Genomic DNA, 21,858 nt, shown 5'->3' on the forward strand with positions numbered 1-21,858 from the left:
AGACTAACTATATCTTATATGTAGGTCGGTTACAAATCACCCTAATACCAAGGAACTAACCGACATTACCCTGCTTATAGACGTCGTATCGAGCTTTGATTCCTTCTATTATACGCTTGGCCGCTATAGCGTTACTTTTGTAGAAGAAGACCAAGAAGTCGTCGACATAGAAGATTAGGATGACTCGTTTGTCATAGCTCAAGAAGAGGCACTTCTCTTCGCCCGATGGTTCTATACCCGGATCTGATAGCATTTTATAGAACTCCTTATATCATAAGAGTAGCAAGTCTCTCAAGCTATATAGAGCTCTTCGTAACTCTATATATTTCCCTGGCTGCTTAAATCCTTCTAGTAATTCGCAGACGACGGGATTGTCTTCTGGTCGTTCGGCGTTAAGGAACGCTTACGCCATATCGAACTACTTAACTTCCAAGTCGAAGTATACAGCGATCGCTATTATTATACGGAACGACTACGCTGTTAGAGTAGCTACGTACGTACTTTTTACTAAGCTAATATCTTATAGATCTCCTTGTATATAGATCCTTGCCTCATATTTCTCTAAGAAACCGTCCTTATTAAACTTATACACGAAGACCTATTTCAAGGGGATAGGTCGCGCTTTCGCCTACTTACGCGGTACAATCTTCTACGTTTCCCTGCTCTCTAAGTTATATATCTCCTTACGAGCTGTGTCTTTAAACTGTTATCCTAACAGGTAGTTATATAGGTCCTACTAGTTAGTAGGAACGTAAGTAAGATCGTTAATATACTAATACGGCTTATTTAGGGCTATTCTAAGGTATATGGTATCCTTCTATTATATAGCGGTAACGAATACTATATATATCGTTCTTATACTCTAGTCCTCTAGGTAAGCTTCCTATTAATTAGGTAGGTAAGTCTTATAGAACTATCGCTAGAGTTCCTTAGTTATATAGATAAAGGAGTAATAGTAATTAACCCTCTCTTTATTTCATAGCCGTTTGCTTAACTAGACAGGGTCCCTAAGCTTATAAGCCCTCCTCCTGCCTCTACCTCTCCTAGCAAGAGGTTACTAAATAGCTTCTCCTTCACTTCTACCTTCTAGAGGATACGTTAGCTAATCCGGACTTTGCTTAACGCTCTACTTCTCTAGCCTAGCTGGGTACGATATATTAGTAATACCGTCCCTAGCTCCTAGCTCTTCCGTCCACTTATTATACGCGTTGGATTCTTCTATAGAAGGCATCCCTCTATTAGATTCGATAGCTTCCCTACTCTCCCTAGCGTCTAGTTAGCTAGCTAATGACTAGGAAGGCCCTAATTTAAACCTTCCTACTTCTTAGTAGACATCCCCTTTACTAGCCGGCGCGGGGCAAGTCACCAAGGGCTTAGGCGTATATTCAGGGGTCAAGGGTCCTTTAAAGCTCTCTATCTATTTGGTAAGTTTGTCTATTACTTGTATTTCCGCTATAAGAGTCTCTAGAACTAATTACTCGCTTGTAGGCTATATATTAGAGAGCTCCCTTACCCCCAAGTCTTGACCCTATTAGAGAGGTTAGTCTATCGCCAGACTCTCTTATAATAAAGGTAGCTAAGCTACTATAATAGAGTCTTCTACTAGTTATTAGGTCTATTATAACGCTTCCTAGAGAAAGTTAGTATCTTAGGAATCTTCGCTAAGATCGAACTAATTGACTTCCTAGCTCGCTACTACTAGCGATAACTCTATCGGCTACTCTTCGCCTAGACGGTAGAAAGTCTTCTTATCGAAGCGAACGTTACGAGTTATAATGACCTTATCGAGCTTAGATATCTAAACGCGATAGATGTTAGACGCGCGATATCCTATAAGATACTTTATTAGCCTATGTAGCAGTACCTTAAAGTCCTTTGTATGCCGCTTAGCTTCCCTATCCTTATAGAGGACATATATCCGGCATCTATATATAAAGATACTACTCTAGTCTAGGTATAAGTCGCTAGTTAACGTAATTATTAATTTAGGTTTGTACTAGCGAAAGTACTATTTAAACTAGCTATAAAGCACTTCGTTAGGAGTTCTAAATAAATAAATATAGCTCGAGCTTATCGTGTATAAGTATACTACCGCTTGTACGCTTTCTAACTAGAGCTTTATAAGCAGATTCGCGCCGTTAAGCATCTTAATTAAGCGTAAGATTAGCTCTTGCCCTACTCGCTCCGCTAGTCCGTTAGGCTTATAGGTATATAAAGGTAAGAGTTTAAAATCAATACCGCTTTCTATAGCCTAAGTCTAGTAGCGTATCGGTGTGCGCCCTACTAAACTAATCGTAGTAATATCGTTATCCTGCTTAATCTTATAGATAGCGAGCCTATATTAGCGTCTTACCTAGCTCTCAAAATTCTAGATAACTCCTATGATCTGGTCTAGCGACTTCGTTATTAGAAGGAAAGGGAAGAGCTTCCTACTATACTCGTTAATAATTATAAGCAGCTATCATAATCTATTAATTGCTTTAGGATAGTCAAATGGCTACCTGCTAGAACAGGCACGTAGACTTCTACTTAGGTAGTATTTTCCTAAAGATAACCTTACTTACGTAAGTACAAGTATAGCTCTCGTACTTAATATACGCCGTCCCCTTGATATAGACATTTCTAGCGTTATTAATAAGCGCTTTTAACACTTCTAGTCTAAGGTAGCTAGCTCTCAAGTGCTAAAGATCCTCGGTGTCCTCTCTTATGGTAGGTAACGCTTGCGTCTAGGACCTTCTACCGTATGTAGCGAACAGGTTCTACAAGGACATATAAACATTTATAATACCCGCTTTACTAGTTAAGACGTAGTTTAGAAAGCTCGAATAATAGGAAAGTAGCTTATATTCGAGGAAGGTAAGATTATACTTACATTCTAACTTACAAAGAATAAAGTTATTTTCTAATATTCTGAAATATAAAGAGCAATCTAAGCTATAGTACTAAGCGCCTACCTTAAGTAATAGAGCTTCCGAGACAATGTTAATATAGAATCCTTTGATAATAGTGATATCCTTAAGTATCAGGCTCTCGGTACGCGGTCTATATAGTCTATCTAGAACGTTCTCGATTACTTAAATACCCCTCCTACTAATAGAAAAGGTCATTATACCTGCTTCGACGAACTTAGAATCTTCTACCTTAATAAACGTCCTAAGTAAAAGGAACTTCTTGTCGTTAACTAAGTAGGTTATACTATATAAGTCTAGCAAAGTGCTTTCTAAAAGAGGATAACGCTATAGAGCGACTATATTAAATGCCCTATAGTAAGTTAAGAGTTCGCCAAGTAGTTAAGGGCTAATAATTGATATATTAAGGGAACTAGGGTATCCTACCCCTAACTACCTAGAATAGGATAGCTCCCCTCACTTAGTAATAAGTTAATTTTTTAGTCTAGCCTACTTTAGCTTGTCAAGCTCCTAGCAAATCCTCTTATACTCCTTATTAGAAAGGTACAAGCGTTACTTGTTACTATAGACGGCTTACTTAAGTATATAATAGTCTACTAGATCCTATAGATATCTTAGACGCTTATAGGGACATCTCGTATTATATTACTAACTACTATAAAAGTCTCTATATAAGTCTCTGCCTCTCTCTTTACTACTCTTCTAAGCTATAGGAAGTATTAGTATATAAGTTATCAAGAAGATTCTATACTTCTAAGAGACTCTAGGTTATATATCGTTATTAATTAGGATCTTGGCCATCATAACGAGGGTACTAAGCTCTGGAAGTAGCTATCCTATACCATTAGCAAGCTTAATTTCTATCCTCTTATTTGCTACCTAGGTTAGTAGAATATATATAGTAATAGTATTAAGAAAGGTATAAAGTCTTTATACGCCCTATACCTCTAGGATATTATATTAGATAGCTTACTAGAAGGTGACATTAAAGTTACAAATCTAGCGCTATAGATTAACTCCTAAACGCTTAGCTATGTCAAGACTAGTTATATATTATGCTATAACCATTATATAAAGCGTTACAACAGATGGTATAAGTATAGAACAAAGCGCCTAGATAATCTCCCTAATAAGGTTGACATCCTTCTTCCTACGCGCTTTCACAGCTTTGTAGAGCTTAGGATCCACGGTATACGCCAGCTAGCGTTATAGCTGTCCCATCCGCTTACTAACGTCTACAACGTACACAATATCTTTATAAAAGGAGTCTTATAGTCATACAAATTCGGCTATAACGGCTACGTTAGAAGGTATCAAATCTATAGATATCAAGGGCAATAATCCTTCTTAGAGCTGCTCTTAGGAAGCTAGGATAAGGTTATCTCTAGCTTACTTATAGGTTAAGCGCTATAGAACTTCTAGATCTGGCTCGTAGGCGCCGTCAGGGTCGACAAATCCCTATATACCGGCGAATTTAGCCAGTAACTATAGTTCAATATACTACGAGTTCCAGGAACTAGGCCCTATGAGGCGCGTAGAAGTCTCGACTGGGATCTCAGACATGATAGATGGATGCGTCGTCGAAAGCGTATTGAAGCAGGGTAAGAGAGTTCGTAATAGAAGAAGCTTCCACTGATATTGAAGATGCGTCGGCAGAGGAGCAGTCAAGGCGCCGGGCTCATAACTGCCGAACGCAGTAGAAGCTCCGGGAGCGTTGAAAGCAGTCTGCAGTGGGTGGCTGTATAAAGGAGACAGTGCCTTGTTGAAGCTATCTACAAAGGAGACAAAAACGAGTGGTATTTATAGACAAAGGGACTGGCCAATGCGTTGAACAGCCTCATACAGCTGTGGCAAACGCGTGGCTAATACGCTTGGAAGCTCCACAGCTTCCGACACCTCATCTAGGACCGAGTATACGATGCTGTCACCGAATCCACCCTGCCTCCCCGACCGATAGCGTCTTCTAGCCAAGCAAACACTATATAGCTGCGCAACACTAGCAGCTTTGCCAATTCGTCGAACACTGTAAATATGTGGATAACGTCCTTAAGGAGGAGCTTGGCCCTATGTATATTAGGCTCCGGGACTTCCACAAGACGTACTTTGGTGATGTGTATAAGTGAGAAAAAAAAACAAGCTTGTTTAATAATTCGAATTTTATTGCGTTTTTAGACGATTCAACCAACCGTTGCCAGCGCGAGGGAGGGAGAGAAGGAATATCAAGGAGAAGAGGTAATTTGAAGTGTCTGCCCTAGTCCAAGTCTAAGAAGAAGTCGCCAACATCCACCACCCCGAAGCAGGTCGAACGGCGATTTCATCGTCTTCCTCAATAAGCACCTCCATCCCCATCGAGCCAGCCAGCAACACCACCTTCTCCGTCCGTGGACCGTGGTGCAACGCTAGCGGGGCCCTTACGACGCCCGCCGGGATCCTCTCTCTATCAATGACGGGAAACCCAACACCGTCCAGCACGAGCCGCTGACACCCCCCATCCTTCCCCTTCCCCTCCCGAGCAAGCTCCCCATCATCACTATAATAATCCTTCACCCTCTCCCCGTCCGCACTCCACCAACAAAACGCCGTCAGCCACCCCGACAGCGTCGTCACGGCGCCCGACGAGCGCCCGCCCGCCTGGTGCACCGCGCTGGTCCAGAACCGCCTCACGTCTGCGTCGCCCGGCCGGTCGAAGCTCGCCACCATGTACTCGAGCACCTTGGCCAACCGCGCCGCCCACGCCGCAACGGCCTCTTCCCGGCCGCCAACCACCGTCGCGAGCCAGGCTATACGCGCGAGTATATCGGCCCAGTCGCGCCGCTCGCCTAGCAAGGTCACGGAGGGGAAGCTACAGCCGAAGTGGATATCGTAGCTAAAGTACTCGCGCATGGTGCCGAGGAAGACCATGGCCGCGGTGGCGCGGTCGTGCGAGGTCGTGGTGGTAAACTCGGGGAGGAGGGTCGTAGCGATGCCGGGGTCTTTGAGCTTCTGCCGGACCATGGCCGCCAGCTGCCGCGCGACGGCGCCCACGTCGACGGTTTCGACGCTGTCGGGGCTAGCGTCGAGGGCGAGTGGGAGCCGGCCCTGATGGGAGACAAAGAGAGAGCGGAGGGAGTCGGCGTAGGCGTTGACGGCGAAGGTGAATTGGGTTAGGATGGCCAGCCAGACGTCGTCGGGCCGCAGTTTGAGGTGCAGGTCCTGCTGCCAGGCGCGGATGACGGCGTGGGTGAGGCCGTTTTTGGCGGGTGCGACGAAGGAGGGTGAAGCGTCGTTGCCGTGGTCTGGGAAGGTGAAGGAGGAGCGGAGAATGGGGTATTTGGAGTCGCTGGGCGAGACGCATCGGAGTAGCTGGGACGGCGAGGATTCAACCTGGTCGCGGCACTTACCGCCCCCCGTGATCAGAGGGTCTGGTGTGATGATAACGGGCATTGCGGTCTTGATGATTTTGTTTTATTTTTATTGTTGAAAAGTAAAACAAAAAAAAAGAAAGAGTGGAAAGGGGGCCTGGTCTGCCTGAGACCGAGGTACATAGTACGGAGTAGCAAAGACGGAATGAATCCGATAGATGGAATTTGCTCGGTATTTCGCCCGCAGGTTCGCGAAGCCGAAAGGGCCTTGGTGCGCTAACTGGGTGGGTAGGGAGGCTTCCTGCAAGGTATCCATCTTTATTTACCCAGTTCGTTGACGGTCGGTTATCTACGTACTTGGTGCAGTTATTAGGTGGCCTGACCAAACCCCCTGCTAAGCGAGCTCGAAGTGCTTAAATTCTAGAGTACAATACGTAGTGTATTCTTTAAGAATTGTGGGGAGGGACGAAGTTGACCTGCCAGCCCAGATCGACAGTGCTCACCGGGAAGAAAGCGACTCATTTTTGTTTATAGACCCGGCCCGCTAGCATCGGTTCCTGTCCTGTCCTCATGGAGGACAGGCACGGTGGCAACGATGGTGATGGTGTTGTATTGTTCGTTTGGTTGTGGGTCGGAGAGCTGCTGTCGTGGGGCGGGGTATATCATCTGGTCCTCGAGGTCTCCCGATTGGAGACCGGTCTCTGTTTTGGGGTTCCTGCAGTGGTCGCCACCGCCTGACACTTCCTCTGTTTCCCTTTGGCCTTTTCCAAAACCGCCAAGCCAACGCCGGCAGCGATTGAGATTTCAGAGTTGATAAGCCCACAGAACAAAAATGGGGTGCCTAATTATCTTGTCGTGACACCCGGGAAGAGAAGCCCGATGGGTACTGCGGGCTATGAGAATCCCCGCCGTTGGCATGTATGTGTCGTGTCACCAAAGCTTAGTAGGATGCTGTCATCGGCCAAGGTTTTGAGGGGGTGCAAGAGGGACTTCAGAGCAGCAATCTGAGCTAACATTTTCCTGCGGGCGCCTCATCAGTCATCCCGCTCGATCGAGCGGTTAAGAACCCATCCGGTATACAGCTCCCCCCCAAACATGCTCAGCCCCTTCAACGCCTCGACCCGTTTCCGGTCCCACAGGCAAAACCCAGCGTGCCTCCAGAGGTACAAGGCATTGCTCTGGTCCGATGACTGGCTGTGGCTCTGCCGGGTAGGCAGCCGGGGAATGGAGTACAGCCCTTCTCCGAACCATTTGACGTAGCGCCCCCCCAGCGCGTCCAGCCAGCCGTATGGGGCGAGGTCGAGCCCGTCTCCGACGTAGGGCACAACCAACCCGTCCCGGTCCCACTTGTCTCTGACCGGGTCCGGGAAGGAGGTTGCCCGGTCCGCCTGCCACGCGAGTCGCAGGGGGATCATCTGGTACGGGTTCACGTACTCGTCGCGCAGGCGCGAGCAGTGCGCGAGCTCCATGGCCGCTGCCAGATCACGGGCGGCCCGCTTGGCGACGCCGCGATGTGTCTGCAGGAACTGGTCGAGGCGGTGCAGGTGCGCAAACAGCTCGTCGAACTGGCGGGGTGGGATCCCCGGGGCTCCGTCGGCCGTCCGCGGAGAGTGGTGCACGAGCGCGAGACACAGGCGCGTGATGAAGACGTCGGCGTGCTCGATCTGCTGCATCTCCCAGGGCTCAAGCGTGCCGAGCAGGCCCAACTGCTCGCCTTGATGCGTGCTCGAGTTGCTGATAGCCGCCGTGTCCTCGTGGGTCCAGTGCTTGGGGCGCCTGGTCGCGGCCCAGGCGTTGCTCAGGATCTGGCGGCGGTAGAAGCTGCGCACGAGCCGTCGCCGCTCTAAGGGCGAGAGCGGCGCCGTGGCGGGCGTCCCGCCTCCGCCGCCTCGGTCGAACGACGCGAGCCGTGCTGTGATGTACATGTCGGCGATGAAGTTGATCTGGTGGAGGGTGCGGCAAAGCGCCTTTAGCTCCTCGAGGTGGGGGAGGGCATCGCCTTGGATTGGCATGCCATCCTCGGTGTTGCCGCCTCGAAGCATGCCGTGGTATACGTCGGCCATGAGGTGGAGCCATTCGATGTACCGGACCTGGTCTGTGGGGTCCGAATAAGGGAACACAAAGAGGAACCTGGCGTCAGCTAGCACCGGGCCCAGCTCGTTTTGCAGGACCCGGAAAAGGACGGCCCGCCTTTGAAGCCTGAAGCGTTGGTACGCGAAGCGAGCGGTGGCGATGAAGTGGGCGAGATCGCGGATGGAGTTGATCTCGAACAAGATCTTGTCGAACAACTCGGATGGCAGACCACCAAGATGATGGTGGGAGACGCCATGGGAGTCCGTCTTATCCTCCGTCTGCGCTTCGGGAGCCTCTTGGGCCATTTTGCTAGAGAAAAATGTGTGGGGTTGATGAAGGCGAGCTGAATGGCTCTTCTTTTGACCAGCCGTTGTTGGATGCAATGAGGGGAAAGCGTAGTGCGATCGCTGCAGCCGGTTCGGATCTCCAGCCACTCAGGTTCCTCTGGACTCGGCCCGACTGACGATGAGCTGACATCGGACTAGCGCTCTTACTCGTGAAACTAGATGGAGTTCCCGTACCCGAGAGGCAATGAAGAAATTTGTATGGTCTAGGAAAGTGGCACACCAGTGTCTGTGGCAATGGCTGGGCTGCCCGGCCGTAGATGCCTGCGTCCGGTTGCCGTCCCCAGAGGGCGTGTTTCCATAACTTGCGTTTGAAGAGAATCAATCGTGTTATTAGGAGCAGCATGCGCGTGGTGATGGAACTCGGATTGCGGCTGAGGCGCCAAGTCCAGAGACGTGGGTCGAAAACGCTGATGGGCGGGATGCTGCTTATCACGGTACGTGAGCCGGTCTCAAGCCATAAGCTGGAGCCGTTTGTACCGCCCGTAGTGGTGCTTGTTGACATCGGCAACAATGTCGTGATAGAAAACAGCGGTTTTGCAGTCGTGCTGAAGGCCACTGAAACAATGGGTTTCACTTTTTTAGCTTCGCTCTTCTGCAACCCGACCGTTGCTTTCCTTTCTTCGCTTGACCATCCACCATCTACCGTAAAACCATCTACTAAAAAACCATTCACCAAAAACCTATCCACCAAAACCCATTAACCAAAAGCCCATCTACCAAAAGACCATCGACCTCCCACTCCCCAGCATGCCTTCGTCGACTCCGATGCCGCCTCTGCCCGACATACGCCCGCGCTTTGCCCCGCAGCCCGGCCCTCCCCCGCAGCTGTGGAGTCCGCCTCCGGATCCGGAGAAGCCGGCCTGCCCGTACCGGCCGGGCTTTGCCGTGGAAATCAAGCGTCACATTCCTCCGCCACCCTTTGGCGATCCCCATTACGGCCCGGGCACCTGGCGGGAACGGAGCGACGTCGACCTGTACAAGGTGACCCAGACTCGGGTGGTTGTGGAATATCCTCCTCTCGAGCACCCACACGCGTCGCCGTCGCCGCCCGCCCCTGCCGCCAAGCTTACCATCCTCAGCGCCTTGGCTGTGGAAGACGGCCGGGGCCCGCAGCTGGTGGTTTGCTCTATTACTCCGTATACGAGCCCTAGCCCTGGCCAAGGTAGTCCGCCGGCCCCGTACGAGGCCGTCGCCAAAATATTCGATCCGCTCTACTATTCCTTCGAGAACCGGGAGGCTGCACATGTGCCCGTCCCTGTCGCCTGGCAGGCCGATGTCCACTATACGCACGAAGCCGCTGCGCTCGACCACCTCGCCAAGAGGGCCCAGACCGGCGGTGGCGCCGGACTGCTTGCCCCCAAGTACTTTGGCTCGTGGACCTTCACCCTGCCCATCACCCACGCGGGACGAAAAAGACAGCGGGCCGTCCGCCTGGTGCTCATGGAGAACATCAAAGGCCCCAGCATCCGGGCCGTGTGCCTGGCCCCGTCGGCGCTCGCCTCCTACACCGAGCAGGACCGCCTTGCCATCTTCGCCGCCGTGCTGGACGGGGTTGCGCGGCAGCGGCACGCGGGCGTCAACCAGCGGGATTTGGCCGCACGCAACGTTATACTACGGACCGGCTCCCTGTCGCCGACGGCGCGCAACCCCAAACAGCCCCTACCGCAGCCCGTCATCGTCGACTACAACACCGCCGTGGTCTTCGAGCTCTCTCGCCATGGAAAGCACCCGTCCCAGCTCTCCGCGCTGCCCCAGAACCCCATGGAACTCTTCTGGCACACGAGCTTCCCCGACTTCCTGGACTGGACGCCGGCGGCGTGGAATGGTAATGCCAAGGCTCGCCAGCAGTGGTTGAAGGCGCGCTTTGGGGGGGAGGCCGCGTCGCAATATGCGCCGGTGAGCGGCGAGCTCGAGTTTTCAGAATATTAGGCAGGTTGGCGAGTGTCAAAGTGCGGACCCCCCGGGGGGGGTCTGCTTGAGCATTGTTTAGTTGATTATTATTACGTGGAGTTACGGAATACGAAGCTGGTCTTTCCATTCCAGAACAAGAAATGATGCGTGAACCACCGACCAGATGTGTGTGTGTTTGTGTAGTAAATTCCGATGCTAGTGTTTAGGGGGGGGGACCCGTGGAGAGAACGGCAACCAGGACAGCAAACTATTACTCGCGCCGCGCCAGTCCAGTCGCGCCGTTTGCAGTCGTTACAGAGACGGCGACGGTCCGGGAACGCGAACAGGATCACGGCCGGCAAAACATCGGGCGAGCGGCGAGCCGGTGTGCTGAGTCAGCAACCACATCCCAAGATTTTGCTTACAGTGTAACTACTGTGTATGTATGTACTATGCTATACTAGCGCAACCCCAGCTCCTAACAATTCCGTTTCATCCGACCTGCAAACTGTCAAATTGCGTATACCCTTGTCCCCGAGACAGCGGACGATTTCTGTTTCCAGATCTGGGCTGCTTTCCGGGTGGAACTCGATTTTGCCGAGTCTCCATCTTCCGTTCCGTCTTGCACCATTCCGGCCTCTGTTTTCAAGCTGCTGGCCGTCCCTCGCCGGCCCCGCTTTGCCGCCCGACCCGGGGTCCGGATTCCGAATAGTCACAATCGGTCCGTCCTCTTCCCCATCCGGACACGCCACACATCCGCCGCCATGTCCAAGAGGGTGTGTATCGTCGGTAAGCGGGCGGCTCTCCAAGCTCCCCTCTCCCGTGGCATTGGCATCACGGCCCCTCTCCTTCCTTCTTCTATCTACCCCGCGCTTACACGGGCTCAGGTGCGGGGCCTGCCGGTCTCGTGGCCGCCAAGTCACTGCTCCATGACGCGCCTCGAGGCACCTTCGACGTTACTTTGTTCGACTCCCAGACCCGGATTGGTGGTCTCTGGCCCTCGCACAAGGACGACAGTACCGGCCTTCTTCATCCCCTCACGATTACGAACCAGAGCAAACACACCGTCCAGTTCAGCGACCTTGCCTGGCCGGAGGACGCCCCACAGCTGCCCCGGGCATGGCAGGTCGGTAGGTATCTCGCTGAGTACCTGCAGAGATACTGCTCCGGGGCTGAGCTGAGGCTTGGAACCCACGTGGAAAAAGCGGAACCCTTCGCAGCGTCTACCACCAGCGGCTCACCGTCGGGCTGGCGCGTGCAGACGCGTTCCGCCGAGGGAAAAGTGCGGGAAGAGACCTTTGACTACCTCTTGGTCGCTTCGGGCTTCTTTGGCAAGCCAACAGTTCCGCCGGTGAGCAATCGCGGTCACGATGTCCCGATCATCCACAGCAGTCAGTACCGCGATCTGCAGAGCCTCGTTGGGAAAACGAGCGGGTCGGGAGGCAAAATCCTCGTCGTTGGCGGCCAGATGTCTGGCGTCGAAATCGCGGGCACAATCGCATCGCATCTCTCGTCCGCCACCCATTCCCCGGAACCTAGCCCGATCGCCAACCCTGAAAAGTACACCGTACACCATATCATCCAGCAGCCCGTGTGGGTGTTCCCGCTCCACACCTCTCCGAATGTGAGGAACCGGCCCCGCGAACTCCCCAAGACATGTTTCCACGCTGACGACGATAGTACAGCCAACGGCGCCTGCGCCTCCGTTCCTACCTCTCGACCTGGGGTCTTACAATCTCTCCAACAGGGTCCAGCCATTGACCAACTCGCAGGGGCACATCTCACCGGAAGCTGCCAAGATTGTCCATTCCATCTATCAGACGACTCTCGGGACCGACCAGTCGATCTTTTCGCCCGATCTTGCCGTCACAACCGCGCATACCGGTAACCCGCCATACCTTGCCGTTAGCGAGAACTACCTTGACTTTGTCCGTTCCGGCCTCATCGCGCTGTCTCGGGGAAAGCTGGCGGCTCTTTCGGCCGACGGGGCGACATTAACACCCTCGAACGAGCAGATCGGCGACGTTGCCGCGGTGGTGTATGCAACGGGCTTCGAGGCGTCGCCCTCGATCTCGTTCCTTCCAGCATCCGTGAAGGAGGCGTTGTCCCTGAGCCCGTCCGACCTGAACAACACGGTCGCGCTGGCATTTCACGGCACCTACCACCCCGACGTCCCAAACCTCGGCTTCGTCGGCTTCTACCGCTCGCCGTACTGGGGCATCATGGAGATGCAAGCCCGTTTCCTCACCGCCCTGTGGGCAGCCGGCGGGCCATCCTCGCCCTCTCTGCCCCCGTCGATCAAGGAGGCCCTGAGCAACGACAGGTCGATCGAGCGGACGCTCGGCCTCCGCACCGATCCCAGGGCGTCCCAGTTCCCGATGGGCGACTACGCCTGGCTCATGCAGGAGTTCGCCGCCGCGCTCGGGCTCGAGCGCTCGCCGCACCTGGGGCCCATGCCTCGGCTGCCGCCCGCGGACAAGGAGATGGACATCCTGACGCCCGCGCGGTACCCGTCCGGATCGCTTACCGAGTCCCAGCGGGCCGAGGTCGCCAGGTCTCTGGCGCACACCGAGGCGACCGCCTGGGCGGGCGTGCGCTCGGGCAGGTTCGTCGCCAGGGCCGTCTTCCGCTCCCTCCTCGGCGAGTGGAAGCTCGAGCGGGACCTGGTCAGCAAGCTGCCCGGCCACCCGAGCGGGCACTTCAGCGGGACCGCCAAGTTCCTCCTCCGCGACGGCACGAGGGACGGGCGCGAGGCCGAGTTCGACGCCCTCGGAGAGGACGGCGACCCGGGGCAGGAGTATCTCTACGTCGAGGAGGGCGAGTTTGCGGCGTCCAACGGCCTGACGTTCCGCGCCACGAGGCGGTACGTCTGGCGCTACGACGAGAAGAGGGACAAGCTGAGCGTGTGGTTCGTCCGGACGGACGACCAGAAGCGGGCCGACTACCTCTTCCACGAGCTCGATTTCGTCTTGCCCAGCGGGGGGGTGGGGGGCGGGGAGGACAGGAATAACGGGAATAACGGGAAGGGCTGGGAAGCAAAGGCCGGGCACCTGTGCGTCGACGACTTCTACGACGTCAAGTACCAGTTCAACTTCAAGGCCGTCAACTTGTGGGATTGGCGGCTGGCATACACGGTCACCGGCCCCAAGAAGGATTACACGATTGATGGACTGTACAGCCGCTAGGTCGGACGCAGCATGGAAGGTCGGTTAGGTACCTAGGGAGTCGCGCTCTATTGTTCTGCAGGCTCGCCCTCTTCCATTCTACGATAAATGATCATCGAGTTCCGAGGACTTGCCGTGTTCTTGATCTGAGCCATCGGCACGGTCCATTTGTTCCCCGACTCATGGCTTCAATGTCCGGAATCTAGACCTGGACAGCTAGGTTATACGGGTGAACAGCAACAATGAGATATTGGTCTGGGACACCTCTCGGGTAGCTTCTGGCCACACATTGACACTAGGAGCTCCTGTGTCTGCCAGACCTTGCATATTCGTCATCATGTCATGTAGCGGTCCAACGCCAAGCATGTCTCACGGGTGGCTAGGCTACCTTATGTTGTTGCTATCTTTTCCAGATGCAGCAAGTTCAACTTACGCAGGTTTGACGAACACACTCGTCTTTTCGCCTGACCTGAAAACCTCTCGCACGACGTCGCTCACTCGATGTTACCTAATTAGGGAAAGCACTTGATCAACCGCATCTAATGCATGCAGGCCCGAGATAAATTTGGTACTGGCTTTACAGCCCTCCCTTTCCATTAGAATGCCAACCTGGCAATGTAGAAGGCTGCCTCGAGGTTTAAGGCCCGAGGATGCTCATTCATGCGAGATGCATTAATGACAGACGGGGACGACCAGCAGTGACCAGCAGGAGAGGATGGTGTTGCACTGCGCCGCGTGGCTGCATTGATGTGACGGTGGGAATCCGTAGTGCAATCAATTTTGCCAGCAGGAAGCCGGCTCGCTTCGCGTCAAAGACTCGAAACCCTACTCTAGCCGGCAGGCTCATGTCTTTCCAAGTTGTGCTGTCCACGAGGCGCTCGCCATTGCCGGGAGAAAACATCCATTGGGCGCCCGGGACGATCGGTCGTGATTAACAACTCTCTCCTACAACAGGTGCATGTAGGTAGGCAGTCGGTGAATGGAAGGAGGAGGATTCAGCTGGGCTGAGAGCTGTGCTAATTATACCAATGAAGTAGGCTATTGAGTGCCACCTTTTGTACACGGAGCGCAAGTAGCCGCAAACAAGGAGCCTGGAGCGGGGCCACATCACCGTATATTCCGCGCGTACGGGGCATAAACTGGGGGTTGAAGAATGCCCAGACAGCCCAAAGGAAGCACTGTGGGGGTGGGGGTTCAGCTATTGCGGGCAGTCTGCCTGGGTTGGGTTTCGATATCACGAGTCTCGAGGTCCCGACCATCTACGCACAGCTGCCAATGAAAACATATTTGAGAAACATACCTAGGTGCATGCCTTCTTCCTGGAGGTTTTGATAGGGACTCCTGCGGCCTAATCAGTGACCAGAACCAATACCTAATTACCTAGTAGGATCTAACTCTTGCTACTTTCAGCCTCTTTCCAACTCGAGGCAGGTTCTTTTCTCTCGGTGCCTAACTGGGTACGAATTCAAGGGAGTGGGGGGTGCCTACCTTAGCATGGCACATTTCATTCCTCAAAAACTGGGCACTGTTTGCCATGGAAATGAAATCTGCCACTACAGGTAACGAGACAGGCCGAGGTTTCCTGCATCGTCTAATTCGCTTGGGATTATAAAGGAAACCGCAGCTTGCAGTGTTTTTCAGGCCAAGGTAATTATGTCAGGTTCTAGGTAGGAAGGTACCTGCCTGATTTTGGTAGGAAGCAGTAATTACGTTCCAACTTTGCACGCGGCATTCGCAGCCTACAGCTCTCGCAAGCAATGAATTCATGGGTGGCCGAGGTAATTAGACTTCTGTCATCACTGTCCCTGTAACGGTGCCGACCAACCCCTCTCGGCTCGGTCCTTTTTGGTCATTGTCAGAGTTGCGAGGCGTTCACGGCCGAGAGAGTTGCCGCCTCCACAAGACAATCTAACCTATCGTATCACGCGAATTCGGAGCCCTGGTCGCTGTTGAAACGCGGAGGAGCCGGTGTTTGTGCTGTCCCTTGGCCAATAGCACCTGCATTTCCTCTTCATCTTACAGCAAATCCGACTAAAGAAGGCTAGTACAAACGACCCTCCGGTGAGGTCCCGGAGGGCGTGAAGTGCCAACCCTCCGAAAATGCCAATGGATATTACCGTCTCTGGGCATGCAGCTGTATCATTCACACGTCGTCCACATCTCGACAGGCTACCCGCCAAGAACCCCCGGTCCGCTGCTTGTCCCAGCAATCTGGTATATTGATCTGCCCTGGGACTTTTGTCGGAGCACCCCGAAGCAAGCTGCAGCTGAGATGGTGGGCAACCGCCTCGGATCCAATCAATCAATTAAGTCTCACCAGCGGACCTAAACTCACACAAGCAATGTCAGGCCTTGTCTTTCTCACGACCAGAAGCAGAGCAAGGTGAGGAGGACAGGCGCTTCGTGGTACTCATCGGGCGCTACAGGCACAGTACCAGAACCCTGAAAGAAGGAGAGAAACAGAATCAAATTTATACGGCAGAGCCGCAAGCACGATCTGCCCTTCGCAGCAACGGGCCCTCTCTCCCGAGACTAGGCTCACACTCGCACCGAACACTTGTGAGACCTACTTTGCCCTAGAAGTACCTGCAATGTGTGGTACCTGCTCTGGTTTCCTCGCGGATCTGGGCAAGGCAAGATCTCGGTTTCATCCCGCCAACTTTTGAAGGGGAATGCATGCCGTGCTGACCCGGTTTGTTCTGAGCAGCCATCGTGCAATTGCAACACTCCGGAACGAGGACTTAGGGGGCGTTACCATCTTATCCCGGGTGATCTCTAAACCCCCCCATCCACTGGCACGACACAAGACCTGTTCTTGTCTCTTCAAGCCGTCCTAAAGGAATATCTACATCCACGATATCTGCGCTTCCGTCAACTGACTTGCAGAGCATCTCGAAGCTAACCAATCTCCCATCTTATCGACCACGACAGGACTGAACTGTTTGGCTTTCATCACTATCCTGCCATTTAATTTTGACCGAGGCTTCGTGTCAGAAGCTAGGGAGCTTCTAAAGCTCCAGCCACAAGCAATACAAGCCACCCTTACAAGCTCATAGACGCACAGATCATCTTTCCTTTATCTATTTATATCGCTCTTTCTCTCCTTTGTAGATAGTTCAATAAGGCACTCTTTCTATTCCTTCCTTGCCACTACTCTTAACGCCTCCTATACTTATTCGAGCTTGTAACTACGTTCGGCAGTTATAAGCCTAGCGCCTTGACTACTCTTCTGCCAAACTAGCATTAAATTAACTAGTTAAGAGCTTACTCCTCTACGAATACGTATACTCTACTCTTGCTATTACTCTATAACGCGTTTAATTATGACCAAGTCCTCGAACGAGTACTCTATATACCTTACTAACGCTAGTAGCTAGCCCTTATAGTATAGTACTCTCGAGTCGAAGGCTAGATTCCTAAAGATCTAAAAGGAGGTCGACCTAGAAGATGACTACGAACCGAGTAAGTAGATACCGTAACGCCCGACTTACAAATAAGCACTAGAGAATATTATTAAAGCGGTTCGAAAGTAACGTCTTAAAGCGCTTATACTAACGTTAGGACCTTCCGGGATTTCTACCCCTATAGTAGATACCTCTACTCTGTTTACCGACTATATACCTACTATAGAAGAGATTAGTAAAGAGCTTTTAAGTCTGAACAAGTAGTAGAGAGTCGATATTACCCTTTTTACTAAGAACTCTAGGAATTATATAACGCTTTAGAGCTAGATCGAGAAGACTATAGAGCTATGTCTTTACTATATAGCTAGAGCTAGAAAAGAAAGGGGTATAAACGATAATAGGGCTATAGTACGAGCGCTCTAAGATATGATCGCTCCCTTAGAAACAGGTATATATACTCTAATCGTAGCTTAGTATATTGCCTGCCTAGATACCGCCAAGCGCTTGGGAGTTAATCCCTAGCGCTAGCTCTAGGAATTTAGTATTATATTTAAGTAAGCGCTCTAGTATAATATTCTGGAGGTATAGGGTGCCTAAGGAATCTTTGCCTTCCTTGACGCCATTGGTACGCGAATTTTGCTGGACTAGGTAATATATAAGAAGAGAGAGGCTAAAACAGTGGACGCCCTAGGTAAGAGTCTTCTAGAGCTTAGAAAGCTTATACGTCTAGTAGAGATCTTTATTAATAATGACAATTCTGGTAGGATCTCTTGGAACATTTGGCGTTCGCGACTCTATAGCTTGTAATAGCCGAAAAGAGTAGTAAAGAGAAAGTAGGGAGCTCCTAGACTTACTAGAAAGATTATAAGTATCCCTATAAGCGACCTAAATATAAGTAGGAACCGGTAGACTATAATGTGCTTAGGTAAGCCTTGTATAGTAATAAGCAATATATATACCTCTCTAAGAAGGAGTACGAAAGAATTCGTAAGTAACTCGAATAGCCAAGATAGGCTAAGCTAAAGAGTTAACTTATCGCTAAGTAAGGGGAGCTAACCTATTCTAGGTAGTTAGGGGCAGGATACCCTGGTTCCCTTAACGCTTTGGTAATTAGCCCTTAGCTACTTAGAGAGCTTGTAAACCACTATTATACGTTTAGTACTATTAGTATATAGTACTATCCTCTATTAGAGAGTACTATAGTTAATACTTGTAGGTCTACCTACCTAGTTAACGATAAGAAGTTCCTTGTTCCTAGGTCCTTTGTCAAGCTTGATAAGCTAGAGTTCGTAGAAGCAAGTATAATAACGTTTCCTATGAGCGGAAAAGGAACTCGGATTATCGAGAACGCTCTAGATAGACTATATAGTCCGTATATAGAGAGTCTAACGCTCAAGGATGTCGCTATCGTCAAAGGCTTCCACGTAAACATTATCTTAGAGACTCTATTACTTAAGGCAGGAGTATAGTACTACGGTCTAGATTACTTGTTATGGTATAGAACGCTGGAGAAGAACGTTATCCTTGGAAAGTTAGAATATAGGTATAACCTTACTTTCCTCAAATATAAGCCGCTTTCCTACTACCTAAGCTTTCCAAGCTATATAATAATTAGTAATATAGATTTAGTCAACACCTGAATATCTTTCTAGAGTATGTTTGTCATATAGGGAAGGAGGTCGTATATACAAGCTTCGTCCACTATAAGGGAAGATACCAAGGAACTCTGGCACTTAAGAGCAGGACATCTTAGTCTAGAAGCGTTAAGAGTACTCGTCAATAACGCTAGGAACGTCAAGATCAAGGGGATAGCGTATATTAAGTGTAAGAGCTACGCTCGCACTTATACCGGGAAGGTCATCTTAAGAAGACTACCTAAGCAAAAGTCAGCCTGTCCATTCTAGCGCGTCGCGTAGGATCTTTTTAACTTCCCGGAAGCGATTAATAGATTACGCTAGTTACTTGTAATCATTGACAAGTACAATGGCAAGCTATTCCCTTTCCTATTGACAATAAAGACGTCAGAGGAAATCTTAGGAGTTATTTAGAACTTTAAGAGCTAGGTAAGACGCTAGTATAGGCTTGCTATCTATAAGATCAAGTAGGATAACGATGTTATAACGATTAGTCTTGTAAGGCAAGCGCCTTTATAGTACTAAACGTAGCTAGTAGAGAGTAGTATTGATCTTGAACTGTCCCTACCGTATACCTATAAACTAAACGGACTAGTAGAGCGAGTAGGGCAGGAACTGATCTTATGCTCGATTAAGATACTAAATAGCGCTAATCTGCCTAAGAAGCTCTAGTCGGAAAGCGTATAAGCTATAGCGTACCTACACTTGATTAGCCTAAGCAAGACTTACAAGTTTAGAAGTCCTAATAAGATGCTCTATTCCTAGTTTAAATAGTATTTTTGCTAGTACAAGCCTAGATTTATTATTATAATGACTAGCGATTTGTGCTTAGATTAAAGTGGTATCTTTATATATAAGTATAGGGCGTATGTCCTCTATAGGGATAGGGAAATAAATAGGTATATAAAGGACTTTAAGGTACTACCGTATAGGCTAATAAGGTATCTTATAGGATATCGTATATCTAATATTTACCGTATCTAGATACCTAAGCTCGATAGGGTCATTATAACTTATAACGTTCGCTTTAACGAGAAGATATTTTTCTGCCTAGAGGAAATGTAACCAAAGGAGTAGCTAGTTGCTATTATAAGCTATAAAGTTGATCTTTTTGATCTTGGCGAGGATTCCTAGGATAGTCAGTTTCTCTAGCGAGCGTTAGAGTAGACCTATCAACCTATATAGGACTTTATTACTATAACTTGGCCCCTATCGCAGACGAGTCTGGCGGTAGAAGAACCTTTCTAACAAGGTCAAGACTCGGGGGTAAGGGAGGAGCTCTTAGAAACGTAGCCTATAAGCGAACCAACAGTTTCTTAGCCGCCTATAGAATAAGAAGGAGTAGGAGAAGAACTTACCAAGTGGATAGAGAGCTTTAGAGGACTCTTGACCCCTAAATATACGCCTAAGCCTACGTTAGAACGCTCTATACTAGCAGAAGAAGAAAGAGCTTAATGTCAAGATAGAGGTTTAGACTTAGGGCCTCCTAAGACTCTAGCTAGCTAACCAGTAGCCTAGGAGAGCAGGGAAGATCCCTAACTAGAAGGAGAAGTGCCTTCCATGGATATATCTAACATACGCAACGAATTAGCGGAAGGGTCGGAAGCCAGGGACGATACTACTAACATATCTTCCTAGGCACAGGATTAGGAGGAACAGAGCACTAAGCAAACTCTAGATTAGCTAGCGCCTCCTCTAGAGAGTATAGACAAAGGAGAAAGAACTCGGCAACCTTCTATACGGAGAGGTAGAGGCGGGAGGAGGAGGGCTCTATAGCCCTAGGACCCTGTACGGTCAAGCGATAGACTACGCCATCGAGAGAGGGTTAACTATAACTACTCCTTTCGAACCACTACTCCAGAATTCTAGCAGTTTTATATAACTTACCTACCTAATCAATAGGAAGTTTGCCTAGACGACCAGAGCATGAGAACGTTATATACGGTATTTGTAGCCGTAATGCGGTAGAAAGACGCTACGCGCCTAGGAGTATCTTTAAATAAGCCGCGTTAGTATATCAACAAACTTGTCTAACTACCTAATAACTAGAGGGACCTATATAACTACCCGTTAGGAGAACAGTTCAAAGAAGCTACTAGAGACAAGATACGTAACTTAGAAAGTAGGGGAACGTAAAAAGTCATCCCCTGCGAGCAGGCGAAAGTACGTCCTATACCGTTAAAGTAGGTGTTTGCATATAAGTTTAATAAGGACAGATTCCTCGAGAAGTGTAAATCGCGGATATATATACGTGGTAATCTATAAGATACGAGCGGTCTAGAGAATATATACGCTGCTACGCTGGCGGCGTAAACGTTCCGAATGATAATGGCGCTTATAGCGTATTTTGATCTTGAAGTTAAACAGTTCGACGTAGTGTAAGCGTTCCTTAATACCGAAAGGCTAGAAAATGACCTTGTTATCTACGAACTTCTAGAAGGCTTTGAATAGCTAGGAAAGTACGTAGAACTCCCGTGAGCCCTATATAGCTTAAGGGACTTACCGCTTTTGTAGTATAAGGAGTTCCATAAAACGCTTTCCGAGCTTAGCTTACAGCCTTTAGGGGAGGAGAAGTGTCTATTTCTAAGCCAAGATAAACGCGTTATACTTGTTTTCTACGTTGACGACTTCTTTGTCTTCTTCTACTAGAAGAACGCTATAGTGGCTAAGCAGGTAATAGAAGGAATCAAAGCTCGTTATAATGTCTATAAGCAGGGAGATGTTAGTTAGTTTCTTAAGATTAGGGTAATTTAAGATAGATCTGCGTACAAAGTCTAGCTTGTCTATAATTAGTATATTAAGAAGGTGGCAAAGCAGTTTAGGTTAGACATACCTAGTATGTTTAAGCTAACTCCCTTAAGCTGTAAAGAACTTAAGAAGTTCGAAGGGATAGCTATTAACACGTAGATTAAGGAATACTAGGAGCTTGTAAGCTTAATCCTATATTACGTAGTAATGTTACGACCTGATATAGCGTACGCTTATGTAGTACTATCTCGATACCTAACGAACCTAAGTCTAGACTATTTGTTAGAAGTAAGGCAAGTTATAAGATATCTATATAGGACTTCTTACCTGTCGATTTAGTATGGCGGA

The 21,858-nt window shown here is 49.8% G+C and overlaps 4 protein-coding genes across 4 annotated transcripts; 2 read left to right on the top strand and 2 right to left on the bottom strand.

Annotated features, from left to right (window-relative positions):
* Positions 1–5,035: 5,035 nt before the first annotated feature.
* MYCTH_2295502 (uncharacterized protein) lies at positions 5,036–6,588 on the bottom strand. Its single transcript, XM_003658943.1, has one exon. The coding sequence runs from the start codon at positions 6,330–6,332 to the stop codon at positions 5,172–5,174; it is 1,161 nt and encodes a 386-aa protein (XP_003658991.1). The 5' UTR covers positions 6,333–6,588; the 3' UTR covers positions 5,036–5,171.
* Positions 6,589–7,284: 696 nt separating this feature from the next.
* On the bottom strand, positions 7,285–8,628 carry MYCTH_2122615 (uncharacterized protein; the record flags this gene model as incomplete). Its single annotated transcript, XM_003658944.1, has 1 exon — positions 7,285–8,628. One exon carries the CDS (start codon positions 8,626–8,628, stop codon positions 7,285–7,287), a length of 1,344 nt encoding a protein of 447 aa, XP_003658992.1.
* A 647-nt stretch (positions 8,629–9,275) lies between these two features.
* MYCTH_2295504 (uncharacterized protein) lies at positions 9,276–10,786 on the top strand. Its single transcript, XM_003658945.1, has one exon. It carries the CDS (start codon positions 9,418–9,420, stop codon positions 10,597–10,599), a length of 1,182 nt encoding a protein of 393 aa, XP_003658993.1. The 5' UTR covers positions 9,276–9,417; the 3' UTR covers positions 10,600–10,786.
* A 532-nt stretch (positions 10,787–11,318) lies between these two features.
* On the top strand, positions 11,319–13,745 carry MYCTH_76450 (uncharacterized protein; the record flags this gene model as incomplete). The annotated part of the gene is made up of 3 exons (XM_003658946.1): positions 11,319–11,349; positions 11,448–12,184; positions 12,246–13,745. Exons 1-3 carry the CDS (start codon positions 11,325–11,327, stop codon positions 13,743–13,745), a joined length of 2,262 nt encoding a protein of 753 aa, XP_003658994.1. The 5' UTR covers positions 11,319–11,324.
* Positions 13,746–21,858: the final 8,113 nt, after the last annotated feature.

Source organism: Thermothelomyces thermophilus, chromosome 1, assembly GCF_000226095.1.
Source record: "Thermothelomyces thermophilus ATCC 42464 chromosome 1, complete sequence".
Taxonomy (NCBI): Eukaryota; Fungi; Ascomycota; class Sordariomycetes; order Sordariales; family Chaetomiaceae; genus Thermothelomyces; species Thermothelomyces thermophilus.